Raw genomic sequence first — 23,255 nt, 5'->3', positions numbered from 1 at the left:
GACTCTGCAAAAGGAGTCCCAACATAAGACTGAAGCCAAACAGAAAATCAATAAAACAGATGCATAGATATGGGGCAGAAGAAGCCAGCCCTTATATAAATTGTTTCTTGTCATAATCAAATTGTCATTTGTAACAAGCGCGACAGGAATAACAACTGAGAAGCAGCTGCATTGAAAGCTAACTCAATTTTAGACTGAATTAATAGAAACACTGTTTTCAGCTCACAAAAACATAGAGGTTCACTTTAATTCACCCTAATCAAACCACATCTAGAGTATTTCATCCAATTCTGCCATTCAAATTTTAAATAAGGTATAGACCAGGGGTAGGGTTCCGGCTTCTGTTACTGTGGTTCACTCAGGGACGCACTATGCGCTCATGCACAGCAAAAGCAAAAAACAAGATGGCGGCTCCATAGGTGCCACTGATAGAACCAGTTCAGGGGTGTTTCTGGCCGAGTTACTACCTACTCGGATGAACCGCCTGAACCAGTAGGAACCTACCTCTGGTATGGACACAACAGAGAAGACCATGAATGATATTTCATTTACAACATGAACAAATATTGAGTAGAATGGATATACTGAAGAAAAGACTGAAAACAGAGAGAGCATGACAGCATTCTTCAAAAACTTGGGCAGTAGAACTGTAATGCAATTAAGTTACAATAAATTAAATTTAAGTTGACTATAAGAAATATCTTAAGAGTAAAAGCAGCTCAGTTGTAGACTCAATTACCTAGAGCAGGGCTGTCAAACTCATGTCATCACGGCGGCATCACATAAGGCATTGGGACTTTTTCCCCCTTTGCTAAACTGGGTGTGGGCATGGCCAGCATGTGATGCATCTGGCCTGCAGACCAAGAGTTTACCAGGCCTGACCTAGAACAAAGGTAGGCAATATGATGGACGCAGTATCAATATGCTTCCGGATACTTCTCTTACTACCAGCCAGACTTCTTGTCCCACCTAAAATGTATGCAGACCAGTTGCAGGAATTGGGTATGGCCAGTCTAGACAAAAGAAGGACTATTGGGAACACAATAGCAATGTTCCAATATTTGAGGGACTGCCACAAAGAAGGGGGTGTAAACCTATTTTCCAAGGCATCAGAGGGCAAGACAAGAAACTATGAAAAATAATCCAGGAAAGAAGGACCCTGAAATTAAGGAGAAACTTCCCAACAGTGAGAACAACCAACCAATGGAATGGGTTACCCTCAGAAACTGAGTGCTTCATCACTTGAGGCTTTTAAGAAGAGATTGGACAGCCATTGTATGAAATGATATAGGTAGTCTTTTAGCAGGAGTAGAAGACTTCCAAGGTCCATCACAACTCTATTATTTTATTACTTGATTAAGATTGATGGTGAAGAAACTCTCAAGCTGTCATCCTCCCTTTGGATTGGATTGCCTGGACCTCCTAGGATTTTGATGAAGCTTGCCTTGGTCATGCAGCTGACAACTCATAGCTGCAGTGCTCATTTTTCATGTGTATTACAGTCAAAGATAGGAACATGTCTATAAAAATAAGGTGTAATTGGTTTGCATCTGGATTAGGTTCGAAGAATAGCAAAGATTCAAAAAAACAACTGAATAAAGTCTAATGATATAACACAGAAAATGTTATGCTAAGTATGAGAGAAAAACAGGTGATACTAAGAGAGGAGGAATGTATTGTGGAGAAATAAAAATGTGTTATATAGAAAGGCACATTGGGAAAACAGGTAAATTATTTCTCAGCATTCATAAGCACAAGTCAGAACTATAGGCAATCCTCATAACCCCCAAAAGCAGGCCTTAGAGCCCACCTTACATCCCACAGAAATACCAATCACTTAGAAAGACAATCAAGTTTAAGTTAAATTTGAGATCACTATGGCAAAGCAGCAAGTGAAGAAGTGGAAGGAAAATTCATATTCTGTGAAACAAGTGGCTTCGAAATGTACAAATCTTTCCATTACAGGGAGAGCTTATTGCTGAAAAATGAAGAACTAAATGAAGGATAAGGTTACTAACATAATAACGGTTGAATGCACTGACCTACCAAATGAAACATTGGAATGTTCCATCTAATGTGCGATTTTCAGCTCCAAAGCAGAAATCAAGGAAATAAGTAGGAAATGAAAATATGGGGGTTGGGATAAAAATTTAATAGCCCCGAAACAGAGATTACGAGTGCAATTTTATGCATAAATTCCTGGAACTAAGCACCATTGTACTTAGTGGGGATGAATACTGAATAGATGTGCAAGGGATTACACTGTTAAAAATAAAGCAGCCTAAAACAAAAAGAGATTTGAAAGAAACAAATCCCCCAAAGAGATTAGAAATGTAGTAGAGTGCTTAACCACTCTGAAACCTACTCCAGGATAAAGCTGTATAACACAGTACTGTAAATGATAGTTAAAGTAGCCAAATATCAACCTAAGTCATCAAGGATTATATCATACATATTAAATCCTCAGCTGATAGGCCACAGATAATTACATGCAATTTTGAAATTGCTCAGCCCATCCCACTGCTGCACTTGCAATAAGTACTGGGTGATTTTGCTTTTCAACTTTGTAATGTCCTTTTGGAGGTGCAAGTGAGCAGAACTGTACACCGTGTTCTGAATGCAGTCACATTATAAAGTTGTTGAAATCATAGCAACTTTATGTAAATGCCACTCTTAATGCTTTCTCCCAATATGGTGTCTAGCTTCTTTATAGTATTTGCCTGGTGGATTCACTTTCCAGGCCATTCATGGTCAGCTCTGACTCTAGCAGTGAGGGTTTCAAACACTTTTAGAACCTCTTCTGTGGGTGTGGCCTGCTTTGTGGGAGTAGCTTGCCGGCTATGTGACCGGGTGGTAGTGGCTTTCCAACCATGTGACTCAGTGGGAGTGGCTTGGCAGTCACGTGACTGAGTGGGCATGGCCAACTTGTAAATGTGGTGAAACTCACTTAACAACACTCTTACTTAGCAACCAAAATGTTGGCTCAGAAACTCTGGCATTTGAAGCACGCAAATCTTAAAGTTGTCAAGTTACAAGACCCTTGCACTCCTAACCCTTTAGGTATTCAATCTTGACAGCTTTAAGACCTGTGGACTTCAACTCCCAGAATTCCTCCTCTTGCTCTTCATCTTGATGTGGGGAGAGGCGGGGGGAAGGAGCTGGAACCGGTTCTAAACGGCACTGTAAATTTCTGGAACCTCTTCTATAGAAGAGGTTAGAAGTGGCAGGAAACCACCCCTGGACTCTAGTAGTATGTCTCGTAAAGAAAATGTAGAATAGGTTGAAAGAAGATTAATGAAGATGAGCAAAAGACTCATCTTTTGAGTCTTTTGAGAGACTGAGATTTTATTTTTGAGAATAGTAGGATAGCTTAGTTCAAGCTTGTGAAAAAAATGTCAGAAACCCATGCCCTGCACTTTAACACTGTAAAAATAAGATATGGCATGACATGAAATAATAACATACTTGCTGAATAGTATGAAGGAATTACCCAGGAAGACTACGGGTATTTTTCACTAAATGGGTTCAAGAAAGGGTTGAAGAAACATTTGTCTGAATGTTTTAATTTGGATTTTTGTATTTATCAAAAATTTGGAAGTAATAGGACAGGGAAAGAGAAAATTCCATCTTTTGAATTTTTAAGACATCTGCCCCAGAACAGATATAATATTTTCAATCCCTTAAGGAGGGAGAGACTGTTGAGCTAAAAAAAAACACAAAGTGGCTTCCAGCTCTTTGTCAAATACTACAGCAGTACAGAATGGATAGAGCAGTGCATAACAGGTGATAGGATGTCCTCATATGTTGTGGAATACTAGACAGTATTAGGAGGAGGAGAAAGAATGAGTGCAGAGGAAAACACTACTTAGGAGAATTAGGTTCTTGAGGCTGATAACTTGCATGAATGCAAAGAAAGATAAGGTTTATTTGGAAAATAATATGGGTAATAGGAAAGCCTAAATTCCTGGATTGTGATTCCCTGCATTCAGTCACTCAAGCCTTGGTCATCTCACACCTAGACTATGGCAGCACACTCTGAATGGGGCTACCCTTAAAGAGTATTTGGAAGTTACTTCTGACCAGTGACGTGCGGTGAAGGTTCTGGCTGGTGAGGCAAAAGAAAGAAAGCGGATTTTGCCCCCCCCCCCCGGCAAAAGGAATTAATTGCCCGGCTGGCTTCTCTGGAGCGGGGGGGGGCAATAGAAGTGGAGCGGATCCTCTTGCCGCTGCGGGCCTGGCTTGCGGAGTGCTAAAAGGGGAGGGGGCCTCTTCAAACACCCCCCCACCCCTCTTCGCCGTTTCCTCCTGGGGCTGCTGGGAGATGGAACCAGGGCTGCAAACACCCCCCCACACCCCTCTTCGCCTTTCACCTCCGCAGTTCCTCCTCTCCCCCCACCTCCTCCATCCCCACCTCTGTGTCCACCAGGCGTCTCGCGTTTATGCCCGCCATAAATGCAAGACACCTGGCGGACACAGCGGGGGGGACGGAGGAGGGGGGGCAAGGTGGCAGCCAGCGAAGAAAGGGGAGATGAGGAGGAGGAAAGGAAGAGGGGAGCAGGATGGAGGGGAGAGGGCTGCCCCTCTCTTCTCAAACAAACAAAGCTCCCCTCCCTGCGTCTGCTCCTTCCCTCTCTTCTCAAGCAAACTCTCTCTCAAATTGAGAGAGTTTGTTTGAGTGAAGTTAAGAAGAAAAAAAAACACACACAATAAAAATAAATTACAATTACTTAACTTACAAATAAATTGAATTCCTCCCCCCTGCCCCCTGCCCCCTCCCTCTGACCAACATACCTTCCAGCTATGCCAAAATTCCAGATTCGGTCTAGCTAGGCTCCAGGGCCAGGCAGGCTAGGATAGTGGCTCCTAGAGCCACCACGTGCCCTCTGCAGGAAGAGGCCCGAGAACTATGGGCCTCATTTGCATATAATTTTTTTTTGCTTTTTAACCCTTGGTTAACCCTTAAAGGGCAAAAAAATCCTTATGCAAAGGAGGCCCAGAGTTCTCTGGCCTCCTCCTATACTTAAACACTATGTACACTCCAAATCACTGTGAGTTGAAGTCTGGTAGCAACTAGCTTGGCCTTAATTATTTAAAAAAAAATCTTTAAAATTCCTTCCTTTCCTGAGGAGACTGGTGAGGCCCTGCCTCCCCTGCCTCTAGTGAGTGCACGTCCCTGCTTCTGACAGATGGAGACTCCTGGGAGGCCACATGGAGACTCCTGTGAAGGGAGGGGTGGGGCAGGAGGAGTCAGCCATGGGTGGCATTTGGGGGTTTGCCGAACTGGCCAGAATCCTAGGTAGAGGATTGCCCTAACTCATGCAAACCCCCAGCAGCCCACCCTTGCCTCTAGGAAAGATGGGAAACATATAAGTTTAATAAATAAATAACTGTACTCTGTCTACAACTAAGAGACTTAGTATGCTCTCCTCCATTATGAAGTGAAGAGACAGACAGATGAGAAAGAAGGCTCAACTGAAAGAGGAAGGAAGTGATGAAAGTTCTTCAAGAAAGGACAAGCCATTTAATTCAAAGTTATGACTGACACCCCAAAACTACATATAACCATGTTTCATAGCTAGGACAGCTGCAGTGCCCCTATGGTCATTCACCCTTAAAACAGGCCACAGGGATGCTGCAGCATCCCATCTGTCTACCCTCCATTCTGCTCCAATGGGACCCCACAGTGTTTGGGCCTGTTCCCCAAGTCTCCTCCCCACTTTAAGGGTTCTGACGATTCCTTGCAGAAATGGCAGCTGCTCTCAGAGTTTTCTGCCTCAGTCAGCTGATGTCAAGAGGCTGCAAAGCTCTCTTGGAGGACTAATTGCTGGGCTTTGGCAAGGTAGCCCTGCATGCAAAGACATTAGCTTCAGGGCAAGCTTTTCCTTGACTGACTCCTTCCCTCCCCAGATATCAACATTTCTTTAATAAATGAAACAAAAAGAGCCGTTAGGTGCTGAAACTCATCCTGAAGCTAATGTCTTTGCATGCATGGCTGTCTTGCCAAAATCTAGCAACAGGCAGCCAGGAGAGGCTTGCAGCCTCCCGGTAGCCAATTAATCAGTGGCCAACTAATGGGGCAGAAAGCTTTGAAAGGCTAGGGAACTGGTCCTTTTTTGCCTCAGGAAGGCAGACATCTTGGCAGGAGGAAGGACAGGGCTAAAATTAGGAAAGGCAGACATGCCCAGCATTTTCCTTCCCCGTTGTTTCTCACTGCCAAAAGAGCTATGCAGTGGGACATCTTTTGAATAGGGAAGGACTTGGGAAACCTGGTTTGTGCCTGCACTAGGTCTCCCAGGATGTCTTCCACCCCTGAGCTCCACTTAATGACCCATGCATTAATGAATGCACTAGGGAGAGCAGGGATGGCTGGCTATTACTTGAGGTTGTTCATTTAACATTTGTCAAGTCTGTAACTCCAGGATTATCTGTCTACCCAATCAGAGGCATGTTACATACAAACTTTGAAAGAGTTTATACTTTCAAAAGAGGCAGATGATAACAGTTACAGAGTATCTCTGCTATCATCTCTACATCTTTATCCCTAGTGATCAAGTAGGCTTTTAGATGCAGAAAGCCAGACCATTCCTCTGTAAACCGCTTAGAGAGGGCTGTAAAGCACTGTAAAATGATATATAAGTCTAAGTCCTATAGGTATTCCAATAATTCATTTTCAAATTTTGGAATATTTAACAGGGCTGCTGTTACCTGGACCTCATAGTATCCCATTGTAAAAACTGAAATTATATCAGACATGTTGTATTTTTCTAGAACTATATAACATTCTGTCAGTGTTCCAAGTATCATGCAGAATTAAATCAGAGTCCAAGGCAAAACGATCCTTAAAGTTCCAATTTAATAACTCAGACATCTTAGCACATCTATGGAAATCCAAATTCTGAAAACTTCCTGGGATTCCACCCAGTTGAAAGTTCATGATCTTATCCCCACACCCATAAATCCATCACATGGTCCAATCTTCTTCGGCCACGCTGGCATCTCCACCCAGCTGGTTCCAGTCAAGTGCAGAGGTGCGGACACAAAAGATGACCTTGGGCTTCTAGAAAAGAATGACAACAACACATTCCACAATTCTACTCCTTTCTCTTCCACCCTCCCAACTACTGCACTAATGAAACACCATAGTAAAATAATAGAAAGTGTGGCAGACCAAAGATCCTAAAAGGAACATAACTACAGGCCTGACACATTCTCTAAGACCATATCTGTTACATTGTTTCACTGAAGCTCAGCAGTTTCACATTCAGGATATTTAAGAATACTTCCTAGACCAATTATTTACTGGTTTTCTATTTGACAGGAAAGTTTAGAGCTCTATTTATTGACATCAGATCCTGATTCTTCAGTTTGCTTTGCTGATAATACTAATTTTGCCCTGCATCTTCTGCCACAAAGATAATAATTCATTTTTCCTCTCAAGATGACCCTGAGCATTTTGGCTTAATAAATAGTGGCTTGTGCCTAGCACTAAATTATTGTGGGAAGGCATGTTGAAATTGTCCTCCAGAGTTATTCTGTAGAATTTGGCATTTTTCCTAGTTTACTTGATATACGGAAGATATACATCATGCAGCTGTTTTTTTCTAATCCTTCTTCTGGAGTTTATATTTATATTCAGAGATGACTGTATTGTACTAGGTCTTTTCATTCCATTAAGCTTCCAGTATGCTTTCTTTTGAATCAAGGTTTCTAGCTCCAGGTTCATGGTTTGGAGCTATCTAATATTGATTAAAAGCACTCTTTATTCTTCTCCACCTCTTTGGTTTATGCATTGTTCCTTATGGCCTTCTTGATTAGCTGTTTTATTCTACTTTTTCACTGTGCTTTGTCTACTTAGAATGGATTATATATTCTATAATTAAACTGACTGTTGCCAACCAATAAAAGGGGATAAGACCTGGGACCGATACGGTGACAATGGAAAGACCATGTGGAGAGAAGTATTAAGGAAGAACACTGCTGTCAACAGCCTAATCATATGTGCAAGGTTAAAGGAACTAAGCTAGTGTCCCCAAGGGCTGCAGTTGAGATGATCACAAAGAGTGGGATTCTGCATTTTTACTTGGCTTCTGTAATTGGAAAATCAACAACTTTAATGCTAAATGTTTGCTCCTGGTTCTCAGGAGCCCTTTTGTAGAAGTCTGACTTTTTCCAAACTGTTCCCAAAGGACCTAGAAAATTTGAATATTATGTTTACTTTTTACTCTATATCACAGTTTTATGTGCCTCTTGAAAACTCTAGGAACCAAGTTATTTTTTAGTCCATTATGAGAAACATTTTCAAGAAATTCTCTTGAAAGTCCTGGTCTTCTGTCAGGGAAATTATACTTAAGTTCCATTTGTAAAATTAATGTCATGAAACAATTTCCATGTCATTAACACTGGGATGCACCACAATTGCTAATTTGTCATTATCTGTCTATCTAGAGAATCTGTGATTTGCATAGCTGGTGCAAATTGGCAAGTCAACGCGCACTGTACAGACTTATACTCATTCTGTACATTCAAACTCATATCTGTACTTTTCATGATCGGTTTGCTGATCACTATGTGCCTTGTGATTTAGAAGAATATCCTCATTTTGAGAGGATGCAGGTTTGGCTTCAAGCATTGTATTTCATTACCAATCTCTTCATGTAACACATTCTTTCCCCTAAACTCTTGTTCTCTGTAACTGAAGACCAGCTGCTAGTAGAGGGATAATGCTATTTCATCCCTGAAGTTTCCATCCACTGGCAGTTAAGATTGTCTCAGCTCTTCTGAACTAATTAACTTGCACTCTATGAATGTGTATGCTTGTTATACTAAGCATGCACTCAGAACTTCTGCCTGTGGCAATCTTATTATAAATGTCATATACAATACAATATATATGCTATGCTGGTAATTTAAAACATACGATGGAATGGTTGCAGGAACTAGGATGGCAAGTCTAGTGAAGAGAAGGACCAGGAGAGACATGATAGCAGTGTTCCAATATTTGAGGAGCTGCCACAGAAAGGAGTGGGTCAAGGTATTTTCCAAAGCACCTGAAAGCCAGACAAGGAATAATGGAGGGAAACTGAACAAAGAGAGATTCAGCCTGGAAATAAGGAGAAATTTTCTGACAGTGAGAGCAATCAACCAATGGAATAGCTTCCCCTCAGAAGTTGTGGGAGCTTCATCACTGGAAGCTTTCAAGAAGAGACTCGATTGCCCTTTGTTAGAAATAGTGTAGGGTCTCCTGCTTGGGTGGGAGGATTCGACTAGATGACCTACAAAGTCCCTTCCAACTCTGTTAATCTATTAAATTCCACACCCTTAATATTTTACTGGTTTGCTACCTCCAAATCCGGTTTTCTTTAATGTAATTCAGGATGACAAATTATTTACTTACCAAAATATCAAGGCCCTTATGGAAGTTAATAAGAAAGATAGCAAAATTCTCACATACATTCTTGGAAAGCAGATTTATTACAAAAAAAAGAATTTAAGTTACAGAAAAGTGGATATATATTGATATTTACTGTATATGATCTTCATTACTGGTGACCACATTAAAGTGAGGACTGAACTCTCCTTTACCTTTGATCCTCTTTCTAACAGAATCTTGGTTAAGTAGGGAGGATGTTAATCACTTATTTCTACCACAGAAATGTGTTCTTGTTGTGCTGTATTTTGGAAATGTCAGTTTTCATTCACAGGCTAAAAGAATTCCATCATCTCAAAATGGTAAGCCTACATACCTGGTTTCTGAAGTTGTCTATTTGCTTAACTGTCTTTTTATTCGTTCATTTGTTTATAAAACAAGTTTATATAGCTGCCAAACTCATACACAGTGACTTTTCATTCTAACCCTTGTTCCTGTTGATGTCGGTCTGATATCTTCCACCATTTGCTTCTTCCATTATTTACAGTACAAATGAAAAAGAAAGGTCATTATTATCTTCTATTACATTTTGAATATTTTCAAAGAAAATATTGTTGATCATTTAAGATCAAATACATAGCTTAGACTTATAATAAGCACATATTAAACTATTTTTGTATAAAGTGGTTTTAAACTGTTATTCTCAATGAGAACAAAATAAAGTTGGTATCAGGGAAATGTATATCAAGTAGATATATAGAAATGTGTATATTTTAAAAAAAATATTAATCAGGAAAAACTTTATAAAATTATAAGACGAAAGATGAGTCCATTGCTTCCAAACAAAATAAATAAAAATGATCGAAACCAAAATTCTGAGAGATATACCAATACATTTATAATATGAATTTATATTATAAATGATGGGGATGATTTAAGTTTATTAGAATATTACTGCTGTAACCAAGTCTGCAAACAATGGGCAGATTGAAATAATATAAAAACATTTATCAATGTTTTGTATGTATTTATCATATGTAACTCATTATGTGGTAAAATATTTTACCACATCACAATCTAATCTGTTTATCAGCCTTCTGAAAAAATATTTGGGAAATGAAAATCAAATACTTTTGCTTCAAAGTATTGAATAAATGAAATGTTTAAGGGAGTTCAAACATTAATCATCCCCTTACCAACTTCTTTTACATTTATACCAAGCCATGTTTTTGCATCCTTGATTTGTGGGAACCAAATAATACGATACATATGGAACTTAATTATTTTATGCAAATTATAAAATTACATTGTGAAGTAAACCTTTATTTGTATGGCTACCATAAGAACTGGAAATTTGGTAACAACATTATTTGTCACTATTAGGAGATTCAGGATGAAGCTTTAACCCCAACTCATAACACAGCTTTAACCTTCTTTCCCTTATTGTTTTTTCTCCTTTTTTTGGCACATTACTTTTGGCCTATTCTTGCTTTCAGATTCATGGGTCCTTAATATATAATAATAAACTTTAATATTACTTAATTCGAATATCATTAGCAAGGTGAATTGAGACTCTCAATATGAATAGAAGGGGTAGAAATTCATGTGTTCTGTTTGTCAACAGGGCAAGTACATCATGGTCAAGTTTCCTATCTTGTTCCTCCAATTCATCTAGACTCAGATCTTGAAAGACAATCATTTAAAGGTGAGTTGCTATTTAAATCATTCTACACTGAAAAGATTCATTTGTTAATCAGAGTTTGTCTGCATATTGATCCCACAAAATTCTTGAAAAGATTTGCTGTTGTTGAACAGATTTGAAAATGTTTATCTTTCTGGAATAAGATTTAGCCTGTATTTTATTCCAATGTGTTCATATATTTAATTCATGGTTGTTTTTCTCATAGTTTTGTCATAATATCTGTGCCTTATTGTTAGTCAGAATAAATTGAATCATTCCCTAAAATTTGGATTTAACATGTATAATATAACTGGACACATACATTGTTAATCTACTTATGCTATGTTTTATTCACACTTCATATTTAATTTTTTATTTTTGTTTTCATTTATATTTAATATTTTGTATTTTAATATGGTCTGTTACTATTCTTATAAGCTACCAAAGTCATATTTTGTGAGATGAGCAGCTTAGATATTTGCTATAAAAATAAATAAATTATAGAAAACAAAGAAGTACACCACCAATCTCAAAACAATTTAGAGTTATCAAAAATGATACCAAGACAAAAAGGACATTGGTTATCAAATTTAGGCTGTAATCTAGTGGGTGAACAGAAGTGTACATATTTTCAATTACTTTCCAATCTAAGAATACAATTTTCTATGTTTGAATTCATTATCAATATACAATGTTACTATGCATTTATATCAAACATTTTAACAGTGGAAATTAGCACTACTGTCTTCAGCTTTAAAGGGATGCTCTGGTGGATGGTTTGGCTGAACGTTTATCTTCTGTAATTTGCTACTGGTCTGGATAAACCTTTATGTATTATCATAGAGAAATCCCATAGAAATATCATATCGTCCAAAGGGGAAGAAAAAGGGAGGGGATCCAGGTAATTAAAGACTAGTCAAACTGTCATTATTACCCAGTAAGATTCTTGATCTAAATAGTAATTTTAAAAATAATGTGATAATTACTAAAAGTAAATATGTAATACTAGAAAATAACAATTGCCAAATAAATCTTATTATTTCTATCAGATATCTTTCTTGGAGATTACAAATAAGATATATCTTATATTTATCTTCTTTGTAACAAAGTGATTTATTTGTATGGATTTATTTGTATGACAGTGAATATTTCAATTAAATATGGGCTAAGTGATATAATAATTAAGTCAATACATAGGGGGCTTGAAAGTAAACTCAGAGTTCTGATCAATTTAGGGAAAGTGTTCTATAACTGATCAAAAGATTCACTATTGGTCCTGTATTCTTCAACAATTTTTATTAATGAGATGGATGAAAAGATTAAATGAATATTTACCAGATCTGTAGATTGTCCAAAATTGGGTGACATAGCTATTCAAAGAGCTCTTTAAAAAAATTAAAATTGCCTTGATGTGTTAGAGAAATTGCCTGAGAAATATTTATTTATTAAATTTATATTTATTAAATTTATAGGCCGCCCAATCCCAGAGGACTCCGGGCGACTAAATAACAGAATTAAATTTAGCAAGAGATAAATATAAATTTGGCTTGGCTCTTTTTCTTGTGAGAAAGAATTTGAAATAGTAGTTGTTACAAATAAAATATGAATCAGTATCATAATGTGGCTAAGAAAGGATCAAATACAATTTAAATTGGAATTAACAGAAATATAGTTTCCAAATCATGAAAAAATGGTGCATCTTCCTTCTAAGTATTCAGTCAAAGTACTCAGTGAGAAGGATTCAGAGAAACTGAAACAGGTTTTAAAGAAGGGTCCTAACCCCAGTGCTTTCCTATTTACTTTTGTATTTTGTATCTTATTTTACCTTATAACTCAATAAAAACGTTAAACTCAAAAAAGGGTCCGGAGAATAGTCAGGGATTACAAATTAAATCTTCTATTGAGAGATTTAAGTTACTTGGAATGTTGAACACTGAAAATACAATTGAGGGACAGATATAAAAAGAAAAACTGGAAAGAAATATGTCACACAGAAGGTAGCCAAAATTTATTCTTGATTTTAAGGAATGAAAGAGATGAAATAAATAAAATTTCAGAAATAAAGATTTTGATTGAATTGGACAAGAGAGGGAGTGGGGAAGGTCTCCTTAACCATAAGAACAGTTTGTGAAACTATTTTCCAGAGCAGCTGTGAGTTTTCTTTCATTATTGGCTGGGGAACCAATTATAGTGGAGCTTCAGAGAAAGAAATTAACACCAAAGATTATTGAATGTCTAAAATGAGAATGAAATTAATTTGTATTTGTCCATCAAAACACATAAATTCCTAGCTACCTTCCTAACTTTATATTTGGAAAATATTTGCGCATCATGTTGTGTTTGGGCAAGGAAACACCAAATTGTTTTAGTAAGGTAAAGGCAAAGGCACATATGTGCTAGTCATTCCCGACTCTAGGGGCCGGTGCTCATCTCTGTTTCAAAGCCAAAGAGCCAGCGTTGTCCAAAGACATCTCCACGGTCATGTGGCCGGCATGACTAAACGTCAAGGTGCACGGAATGCTGTTACCTTCCCACCAAAGTGGTCCCTATTTTCCCACTTGCATTTGTACATGCTTTTGAACTGCGAGGTTGGCAGAAGCTGGGACAAGTAATGGGAGCTCACTCTATTACATGGCACTAAGAATTCGAACTGCCGAACCATTGACCTTTCTGATTAACAAGTTCAGCGTCTTAGCCACTAAGCCACCACGTCCCCAGCTGTCTTAGAAGAAGAAGCTAAGTTAGAAAAAAAAGTAAACACAAGCTTGGTTCAGAAGCAGGCAGACAACCACATTTATGTAAAAGGTAGAGGAATGCCTGCAGATTGTAGCCCAGAAGCCATTACTGACTATAGGGGGTGGTGCTCATCTCTGTTTCGGAGCTCTTGGTTACTCTGGATCTCAGTCTTATGATCAAGGATAAGACATACATTAAATACAAATAAACTATATATTTCATAGTAAACGTGTATTATCACTTCTTCATTCAGTAATTTCTTCATGGACCAGATCAAAACTCCTTCCTATCTTTTTCTGCATTTAGATGACAGTTCCCCAAAGCTATGTGTCTTCTCTATGTAGAATATTTTTTAAAAAAAACCTCATAGTCCATTGGTGTTACACCCTTATGGAATTATTCTTTTTTTATAATTTTTTTATTTTTAATTTTCAAAACAAACACAACACATCCTTCTTTACATACTGTAGAAAGTGTATCAATTGGTTACAAAAAGGCATTCGTGCATCTCTTCCACAGTCAACAAACATAATTCATATTAACTCAAGTATTTTAACTCAGATATTTATACATATTACCATCATCATATCTCCATTTTCATTTGACTATAATTGTTTAAACATCCTTCATTATAAAATATACCAAGATTTAATACATAACCACATACTGGCATTTCATTTACTATTTCTAAAATCCTCTAATAACACTGAATCCTTATGTCCTATTCTAGCTAAACATCCATAATATTTAAAAACAACATTTTCTAATCCTCCTTTCCAAATCACTGTTTACAATTTACATCCAGTTTCCTTATGTTGTACTCATACCTATATATACGTTGTTATCATTATCCCTCCTTTATTTAACTATATCTTGTATCATAACATTTTCCCCCTAATAATCAAGACTTAACTGTATCTAACTTAGTTCTTTTTTATTAACCTTTATATATAATCCAAAAGGATTTCTAATCTTCCTTTCATGGGTACCCTTCAATATTCATATCCAATTATTATTTATCATAACACTACACATTGTATACATTATTATCATTATCAATTATTTATTTAACTATATCTATTGTCACTAAATTTCACTAAGTTTAACTAGTTTTAAATTATACTCTTCCTTCAGCACTCCTCCAGGGCAGGTATAAGAGAACACCTATAGCAGAACGGGTTTGTATATGTGGTAAAGGAGAAGTGGAAGATAATTCATATGTTCTATTACAATGCGAGCTATACAGAGCTTGTAGGTCTGCACATATTCTCCCCTTATTAGAGAGATTGTCAGGGAGGGCAGACCATTTTTATCTAGGCTTTCTCCTCCAGGACACTAACCCGGTTACCACATATGCAGTGGCAAAGTTCTGTGCTGCTGCAATGTCCATAAGAAAAAAATTGGCTACGAAGTATAGTACCATCTTGTACCAATTATCTGGACATACCTTTAACAATCTTTGGACCATTATGTTATTATCCACTTTTAACGTCCATACTTTTTAATTATATTTTAATGTTAGTATTTTTTAATATTGTGTAAAAACTAATGTGTATTGCTGGTCTTTGACCGTAATAAAGATTTTACTTTACTTACTTATTTATTTACTTACTTTGTTTCTTTTTGTATCTCAAGTTTAAAAAAAGTCCAATTCTTGAATGAGTTAGAAGAACACCCACAGTAATGAAAGAGGATAATTTTAGTCCATAGGTTACAAAGAATGATAAAAGAAAAAATAGAAGAAGAAAACTTAATCCAGTTGTTTTAAAAGGCTTGCATAAATTCCATCCATGAAGATAGCATTTAAAAAGTAAGATAACCCACTGTCCAAAACCATTCCAAATTTAATTCCGCCATTTATTTCTTCTGTTCTCCAATTTAAATTAATTTTAAGTTTTTTATAGGCAGTCTCTTTTAAAATGATAAAAATTCCTCACCAGATGGAAACACTTTCTCTTTCCGTATCCTTCCATTTTGGAGCTGCCCCGACTTCATCAGCCTAATGGCTGGATTTTTTGTCTCCAGCTTGAAGAACTTCTCTTGGATCGATCAGGGACTTTGCAATGTCCCTGAGATCCCATCTCTGTGGGATGGTTTAGGTGCGATTGGACCATCCAGCAGCAAAAGTATTGGCTGCAGTCTCGGAGCATCGAGACCGCACATCCGTATCATTGCGACGTTGGCTCCTTCTCCCCTTATGGAATTATTCTTGTGAGCCCTAATACTATTTAATTCTCTTAGTGCCTTCAAGAAAAAACCCAATACTACTGCATATCCTTGCAGTCAGAGGTATTTCACTTGGGCCAATGGACCTTCTGTGTTCCTTTTTAAGGATCAGGTTCATTTCTGCATTGTTCTTAAGGATGAATCACAGCAGCTGTGGAGGGAAGAGTGAAAGCTCTACCCCGAACACTTGGGATACAAGTCCTGCCCCTTTTGTATATGCATTTACCCTGTTTTAGTCTCACCTTTCCAGTATTCTTATAGGACTATAGCCTAAAGAGCTTCCTACATTTTAACATACGTTTAATTTCTTAGACTATATTTTTGGTAATTTTAAGATGAAGAATAATCCAAACTTACAAATCAATGTTTTTGATCCTGTTGTGCTGTTTAATATTGTGTGCTATTTTAATTATTATTTGTTACCAAAGTCACGTAAAAAGTTGTGCCCTCTAAATGTTTTGTACTTCAATTTTTATTACTCCGGTAAATATGGCCAATGGCATGACATTTTGGGAGATATAGACCATCTGGAAGACATCAGATTGCCTGCTCTGAGTATAAACTAATTTTATAGAGTGACATGTTAAAATGATATCCTTCTTTTCTTATTGCCAGTGGCTATATAACAATAAAGTCTTATGTCACTCAATCAGTTGATAAAAATATGGAAAAGGAAAAGGAAAACAGAGGGGGGGATTGTTCTCCAGATAAAAATATTTTGACATTTGTTGAAGGAAGGAAGGAAGGAAGGAAGGAAGGAGGGAAGGAAGGAAGGAAGGCAGGCAGGAAGGAAAGGTTAGGTTATTTTTATCTGTAAAGGTTTGAGGTTTTTAAACTTCAGAGTATTAATAATCTCCAGTCAACACTTAATAAATACCACTGAACCCAAATAATATATTACTTGTGCTTTATAATAGTACAATATGTAATATAAAGGAAAAATCTAGTTTCCCATGTATTCAGGAATACAATTTAAACATTCACAATATCCTCTGCTTAAAAGCATTCCAGCTAATAACCACAGTAATTAATTCTGCTATTAAATGACTGTTATATTTTCCCTAAGAGTCTACCTTTCTATAACTGAAATTTCATTGTACAAAGGAATAGTTTTCTTCCAATAAAACATAGTGAAGAAACTTCACAGATTTCCCTAAGAATCATATTTTTGAAGAGCTCATGCAATCTTCTATTTTCATGATATAATCCAAATTAAAATACCCACAAAAAATAGCCTCCAGCCTCTGATTGATTGCATTCCACTGTAGGAAACCCATAACTTCTTTGATTTATTAATACCACTATCAAACAATTAGAATTATTTTAAAACAAAACCTGTAAATGTTAACCATTATTCTAGGTCCTGTCCTTTTTTAATTTTTTCCTGTTTGGTACTCTTTAAGATATTTCAAAGTGTGTTCTAACATATTGTGTTGGTTTTAAAAATTAATATTGCTTAAGTCTTCCTTCATTCAACTTGGGATCTAGTTTTAGGTCTCCTGATTATACTCATTGCTTCCTCTGAAAATGCATAGTTTGTTAAACACTTTCTTTAAGAGAAGTAGTCAATTGCTCATAGAGTTTCATGAGTTGAATATGCTTTACATAATTTTTTGAATCAGTTATATATCTACTTACATCAGTGATGAGTTCCCACCGTTTTTGCCAAACCGGTAGTGGTTTGGCGACCTGAGTCGCTGGAACCAGCAGTGACCCAGGCCTGCCACGCCCCCGAACTGGTTCTCCGGGCATGTGCCATCTTGTTTTTCACTTCTGCGCATGCACAGAACAATTTCTATTGTACCGTGCATTGTGTGCATCAAGCATGCGCTCAGCGCTCCCAAGAGCAAACCAGCAGTAGTGCCTGCTGGAACCCACTCTTGATTTACATGTAATTTGTTTCCTAATCAGGGACAGTGTTAATCCAGTGTTCTTAACAAATGCATACTGGGTTCTGGTAATTGCTTGGTTTCAATGTGTTTTGCTGGTCATCATGATCATCTATTGATGTCCGACTCTATTTTCCTGTCTCCCTGTTTCACCAATTTTGAGGACAAGCAAAATATTTGCATTCCTCCCATCTGACACATCAGCTTTTGTTTAGGATTCATCAAAGGTACAGTAATAAAATTTCAGCCAGACCATCAGCAAGTTCCCACAATACTATATCAGCAATTCATCTGGCTCTAAATTTTAAAACTCATTCAGGGGTTAGTTCAATTTGCTGATTCTGCTTCTGTTATTCCCAAGCTTCAATCATTCCTCTGTGTTCTGCTCTTCACAATTGCCTAGTGAAAGACATATTTTCTTGGTGAAAAACATCAGATTAAACTGGGTAGTAGTTTGAGTAGTTTTCTGTTAAGCAGCCCCATACTTTTTTTATTTCCCATTTCTCTTCTTACCTCATGCTTCTTCTGTGCTGCCACACTCGCCTTCCCTTCAACTTCCCATATCCACCTATCTCCCTCCTCCAGGGGAAAATACTTATGGCTCAGCACGTCTGGTAGTGCCTGGGCATCATTGTGGGTGCTGGGATAGCTAAGCAGTCAAAGTCTTCTTGCAGGGTATCTGGGACCAGTGGACTTTCAGGACATTGGTAATGGCAGATGGGTCCCTGAGTCACAAGCATCACCAGCATTTTACATTTGGGAAACAAACTGCTTTCTTCTCTGCATTGCCTAACTTGAACACTTATCCACTGGTCAGTCCCTCGTGGATTAATAAGTAATGAGATTGGAGAAAGTTCACATCTATGTCTGTTTGATTGGATAGTGTCACATGGCATTCTCCTTCTGATTGGTTAGAGCCGTGATGGCTAATCTTTTTGCCATCGTGTGCCAAAAGTATGGGGAGCATGGGGGGGGTGTACGTGCCCACACCCATAACTCTATGCTCCTGCACATGCACACATGACCCCCTGCGCTCCCCCGCTTTTGGCACACGATGGCACAGTGGACCCATTTTTCGCCCTCCCCAGGTTCCACACCCTTTCTAGGAACCTGGGGAAGCAAAAAAGGCCTTCCCCAATCCTCCAGAGGCTCCGGAGGCTGAAAATGGCTCATTTTTGCACTTCCAGTTTGTACTTTGGGCTGTTTTTCACCCTCTGGAGGCTTCAGGGAAGCCTCCAGAGGGCGAAAAACAGCCGAAAATCAAGGCTGAAATCAGCTGGCCAGAGTGTGCATGCGCGCTGGAGCTGCAGGGCAACGGTTCACATGCCCTCAGAAATGGCTACACGTGCCACAGGTTCACCATTACAGGGTTAGAGTATTCTTCATGCCCACCTCGTGACTTTTGCCTGCTTTGCAGAGAGAATATTGGGCCAAGAATGGTAGATTCTTTCAATGTTGGAATTTCCTCCACCCCTAATTAAATCCTGCAGGCCCATTTTCCAAGAGTGTTTGCAATATCAGCTGCAGAGTGTGCACTGCACCTCTTGGAAGGCCATGCCCTTCTCCTTCCTCCAGTTTTTCCTCCACCCACATAGCACCTTCCACTTATGAAACTGCAACCAGCTCTCTGCACCCTTACCATGTGCATCCCAGTGCTGTCCCCTCACCCAGTGCCTGAATTCCAGGCCACCAGCTGGAGGAAAAAACACAAAGGTTACCTGCAGGTAATGGGGGGGCAATAGAGGTGCTCGGGAGAAACAGAGTTAAGTTGCAGAATGCAGGACATCCAAAAAGGCAGATATTGGGGAGTTGAATTGCCCCTGCAGTTGTAAGTGAAATCATGTGACTATAAGGGCATTGCAAAAGCTGTAACTTCAGGCACAGGTTGTAAATCTCTTCCATCATAACTTCAAACAGATGCTAAATGAGTAGTTGTAAGTTGAGGACTACCTACATAGACATATGTCTTTACCTGAGAACCTTTCATAAGATAGTTTTGTCTCCGATCATCATAAGATTCAATTTAAAGCTGTTGTGATAAGTTTTACTGTGCTTCAGTGAAATAAATGTTGGCCAGTGCAGCCATCTCAAACCCACAATCCATCTTCTAGAGTAGTAGGAGTTAGAACATATACCGTAGTAGCCCCAGAGACCAAGAGCCTCTTCTTTCAAAAATATATCTAAAGAAAATAATTCAATGGAAGTATCTTTTAGGCTTTTCACGGTTCTCTTACCTCTATATGTAGGCTCTTCTCCTTTCATTTTTGTGTATGATATAATGATTCACATATAACAGAGGCAGAGGTAGCATTGCTATGGTGCAACCCTTTTTATCATTTTGACAAAGCATTGGATCATGCACATCCTTCTAGGAGAATGGATAAGAAGAACAGATAACTAAATATAAATAAAGTTAATAAATAGCTGCCAATCATTTGATACATTTCAATTGTTCCTTCATCAGTTTAATTTGTCTTGGCATACAGCACCCTTTAAGGCTCAGTTGATCTAATTTGCATACCTTTGTTTCTAATCCTAATAACAGTGAGTTACCATAACTTTTCATCTACATTCCTGTTCAATAGTTCTTTTTCCCTGTTTCTCTCATCATCTGTTTTTGGTTGTCATTCTTGTCCATTGGGCATGCTTCTTTGGTTGATTTTTTCTTTATTGGCATCTTCTGGTTCTGATATCATCATCTTCTTCTTCTTGTGCCATATCCGTCATTGGATGTTGGCGATCATATTTTTATCAACAGCCACATGAAAAAGTGCTGCTGAGGTTTGTCCAAACCAGTCCCTTAGATTTTGAAGCCATGATGTTCTTCTTCTGCTTGGATCTCATTTGCCTTCAATCTTTCCATGGGGAATTAAATGGAGTATGCTGTATTTTTCCGGGTGTTGCATCACATGTCCAAAATATTCTTTCACTTTTGTGTGGTTTTGATGATCTCCCTTTACTTTCCCAGGCGGCTTATCACCTCCTCATTTCTGATTTTGTCAACTCAGCTTATACATAACAGCCACCTGTAAATCCACATTTCAAATGGCTACTAGTCTCTTTAAGTGGCTTTCTGTCAGAGACCAACTCTCTGCTCCGTAGAGCAGAATAGAAAAGAAGTAACATCTGACAGTTCTGATATAGCACCCCTTTCTTTGATCTAATACAGTTTTTTCTTCCTTTATAAATGAAGACAGTTTTGTCTTCTTTTATTTACCTTTCCTTTATTGATCTAATTTCTTTTATTGATCTAATACAGTTTTGTCTCCCTTCCTCAATTCTGAGCTTTTGCCAAGCATTATTTATTTTTTACATTTATTTTATGGAGGAACTCAACCATCTCTCAGGTGTTATAAGTCTTGCTTCCAAAGTACTGTCTATTTATCTTCACTTTTGTTTATTAAATCACTATTTTCAGGTTAACAGAGCAATGTTCCTTTTGAAGAAAAGTCCATTAGCCACTTCCTGCTATTGAATTTTCACACCAGGACTCGGTCTTCCTTGCCGTTTCTTGGAAAACGGCTGCTTTATATTTCTTCTAGACTCCCTGCAGCAGCCCCAACTCATTTAGCAGGGAGCAGTCATTCAGATCTCAACAATGGGAATTAAGATGCATTCTTTGTAATCAGTAGCTATTAAGGAGATTAGGTTCCCTCTCCCCCTTGTCTTTTTTCCTAGTGAATACCATTGCTGATCATCTGTTTGCTCTTCTTCTTCACACTCTTACTAATTTCAATAAATATTGAAAACTTCGTTTCAAGATAAATTTGTTCCTGTGGATTAAAAAAGAAAAAAACAAGTAGTCTAAAAATAATTTAGCTTCATCACATTTTTCATAGAATCACGGAGCTGGAAGGGATTGTGGAGATCATTTAGACTAGTCTTCATGCCATCCTGAGCAAATAGCAGTCCAATCTTTTCTTGAAAATTCCAAAGATGAAACATCACAATTTCAGGAGGCAGGCTACCAGATTTTAAAAATAAAATAGTCCCATGTATTTTCCAGAATTACCCCAGGTGTTTTATCACACATGAACAATTATCATCTGAGTGTAACTGTATTCCTACAGAATGTCAAGTAGGTGTGCTTATCTTAACATTTAGCCATTGTTGCAACCTTATTATTTTTTCTCTATTCGGTTAAGTGGGATTTAATTTTTTTCTGGTATTTTAATATCCTTAAATTCCCTAAATCTGTAATGGCAAACTATGGCAACCGTGCCCGATGTGGGACACAAAGCCCTTTCTGTGGGCAAGTGTGCTGTCACCCCAGCTCAGCCAGCTGGTTGTTGGGTTTCTGGCAGTCTGGTGCACGCATGCATGCGCACGACTTCCAATTTGGGCACTCTGGGCCTAAAAGATTCACCATCACTGCCCTAAAGAATAGCAGCATTCATATCATCACCACAATGTAGAAAAGATGTGGAGACTCTGGAAAGAGTGCAGAGAAGAGCAACAAAGATGATTAGGGGACTAGAGACTAAAACATATGAAGAACGGTTGCAGGAACTGGGTATGTCTAGTTTAATAGAAAGAAGGACTAGAGGAGACATGATAGCAGTATTCCAATATCTCAGGGGTTGCCACAAAGAAGAGAGAGTCAAACTATTTTCCAAGGCACCTGAGGGTAGTACAAGAAGCAATGGGTGGAAACTAATCAAGGAGAGAAGCAACTTAGAACTGAGGAGAAATTTCCTGACAAAAGAATTAATCAGTGGAACAGCTTGCCTCCAGAAGTTGTGAATGCTCCAACACTGGAAGTCTTTTAAGATGTTTGATAGCTATTTGTCTGAAATGGTATAGGGTTTCCTGCCTAGGTAGGGGGTTGGACTAGAAGACCTCCAAAGTCCCTTCCAACTCTGCTATTGTATTGTATATATTCCAAACTCTAGCAGAAGATTTCATGCATAGGAAGAGGAATAAAAAACATAAAGATTTGCCACTAACTTGTTTTTGCTTTGAATTGATAGCATCAACATCTGGAGGAACAGGCCTGGGTGGGACGACCACAGGCACAACAACCAGAGTTATTACAACCAGCACTGTACACACAACCACTATATCAGCCCTGGGTAGAAGGAACAGAAGCACAACTACACTTTCTCCAGCTTTGGATAGTCTGAATGAAATGACAACACATCTGCCACCTGCCTCTTCCCAGCTGCCTGCAATTGGTGCAGAGAGTTGTGAAACTGTGGAAGCTCGTGAAATCATGTGGTTCAAGACCCGACAAGGACAGGTGGCTAAGCAGCCATGCCCAAAAGGCACTGTGGGTAAGCAGTGGTGCCCAAAAGACAATTTCTTTGCTCTATCAAGACATTTAATCAGGAGTTACTTAATACTAAACAAATAACAG

At 38.2% G+C, this 23,255-nt stretch overlaps 1 protein-coding gene across 1 annotated transcript in view; it reads left to right on the top strand.

The window, feature by feature from the left end:
• ADGRL3 (adhesion G protein-coupled receptor L3) overlaps window positions 1-23,255 on the top strand; it is a 453,165-nt gene that overhangs the window by 216,079 nt on the left and 213,831 nt on the right. Inside the window, 2 exon segments of the mRNA XM_032213192.1 lie at window positions 10,992-11,072; window positions 22,870-23,172. Coding sequence (XP_032069083.1) covers window positions 10,992-11,072; window positions 22,870-23,172 — 384 coding nt within the window.

The sequence above is a fragment of the Thamnophis elegans genome, chromosome 3 (assembly GCF_009769535.1).
Source record: "Thamnophis elegans isolate rThaEle1 chromosome 3, rThaEle1.pri, whole genome shotgun sequence".
NCBI lineage: Eukaryota > Metazoa > Chordata > Lepidosauria > Squamata > Colubridae > Thamnophis > Thamnophis elegans.
Note: the sequence above shows the minus strand (reverse complement) of the source record. Positions and strands in the feature narration are given on the sequence as shown.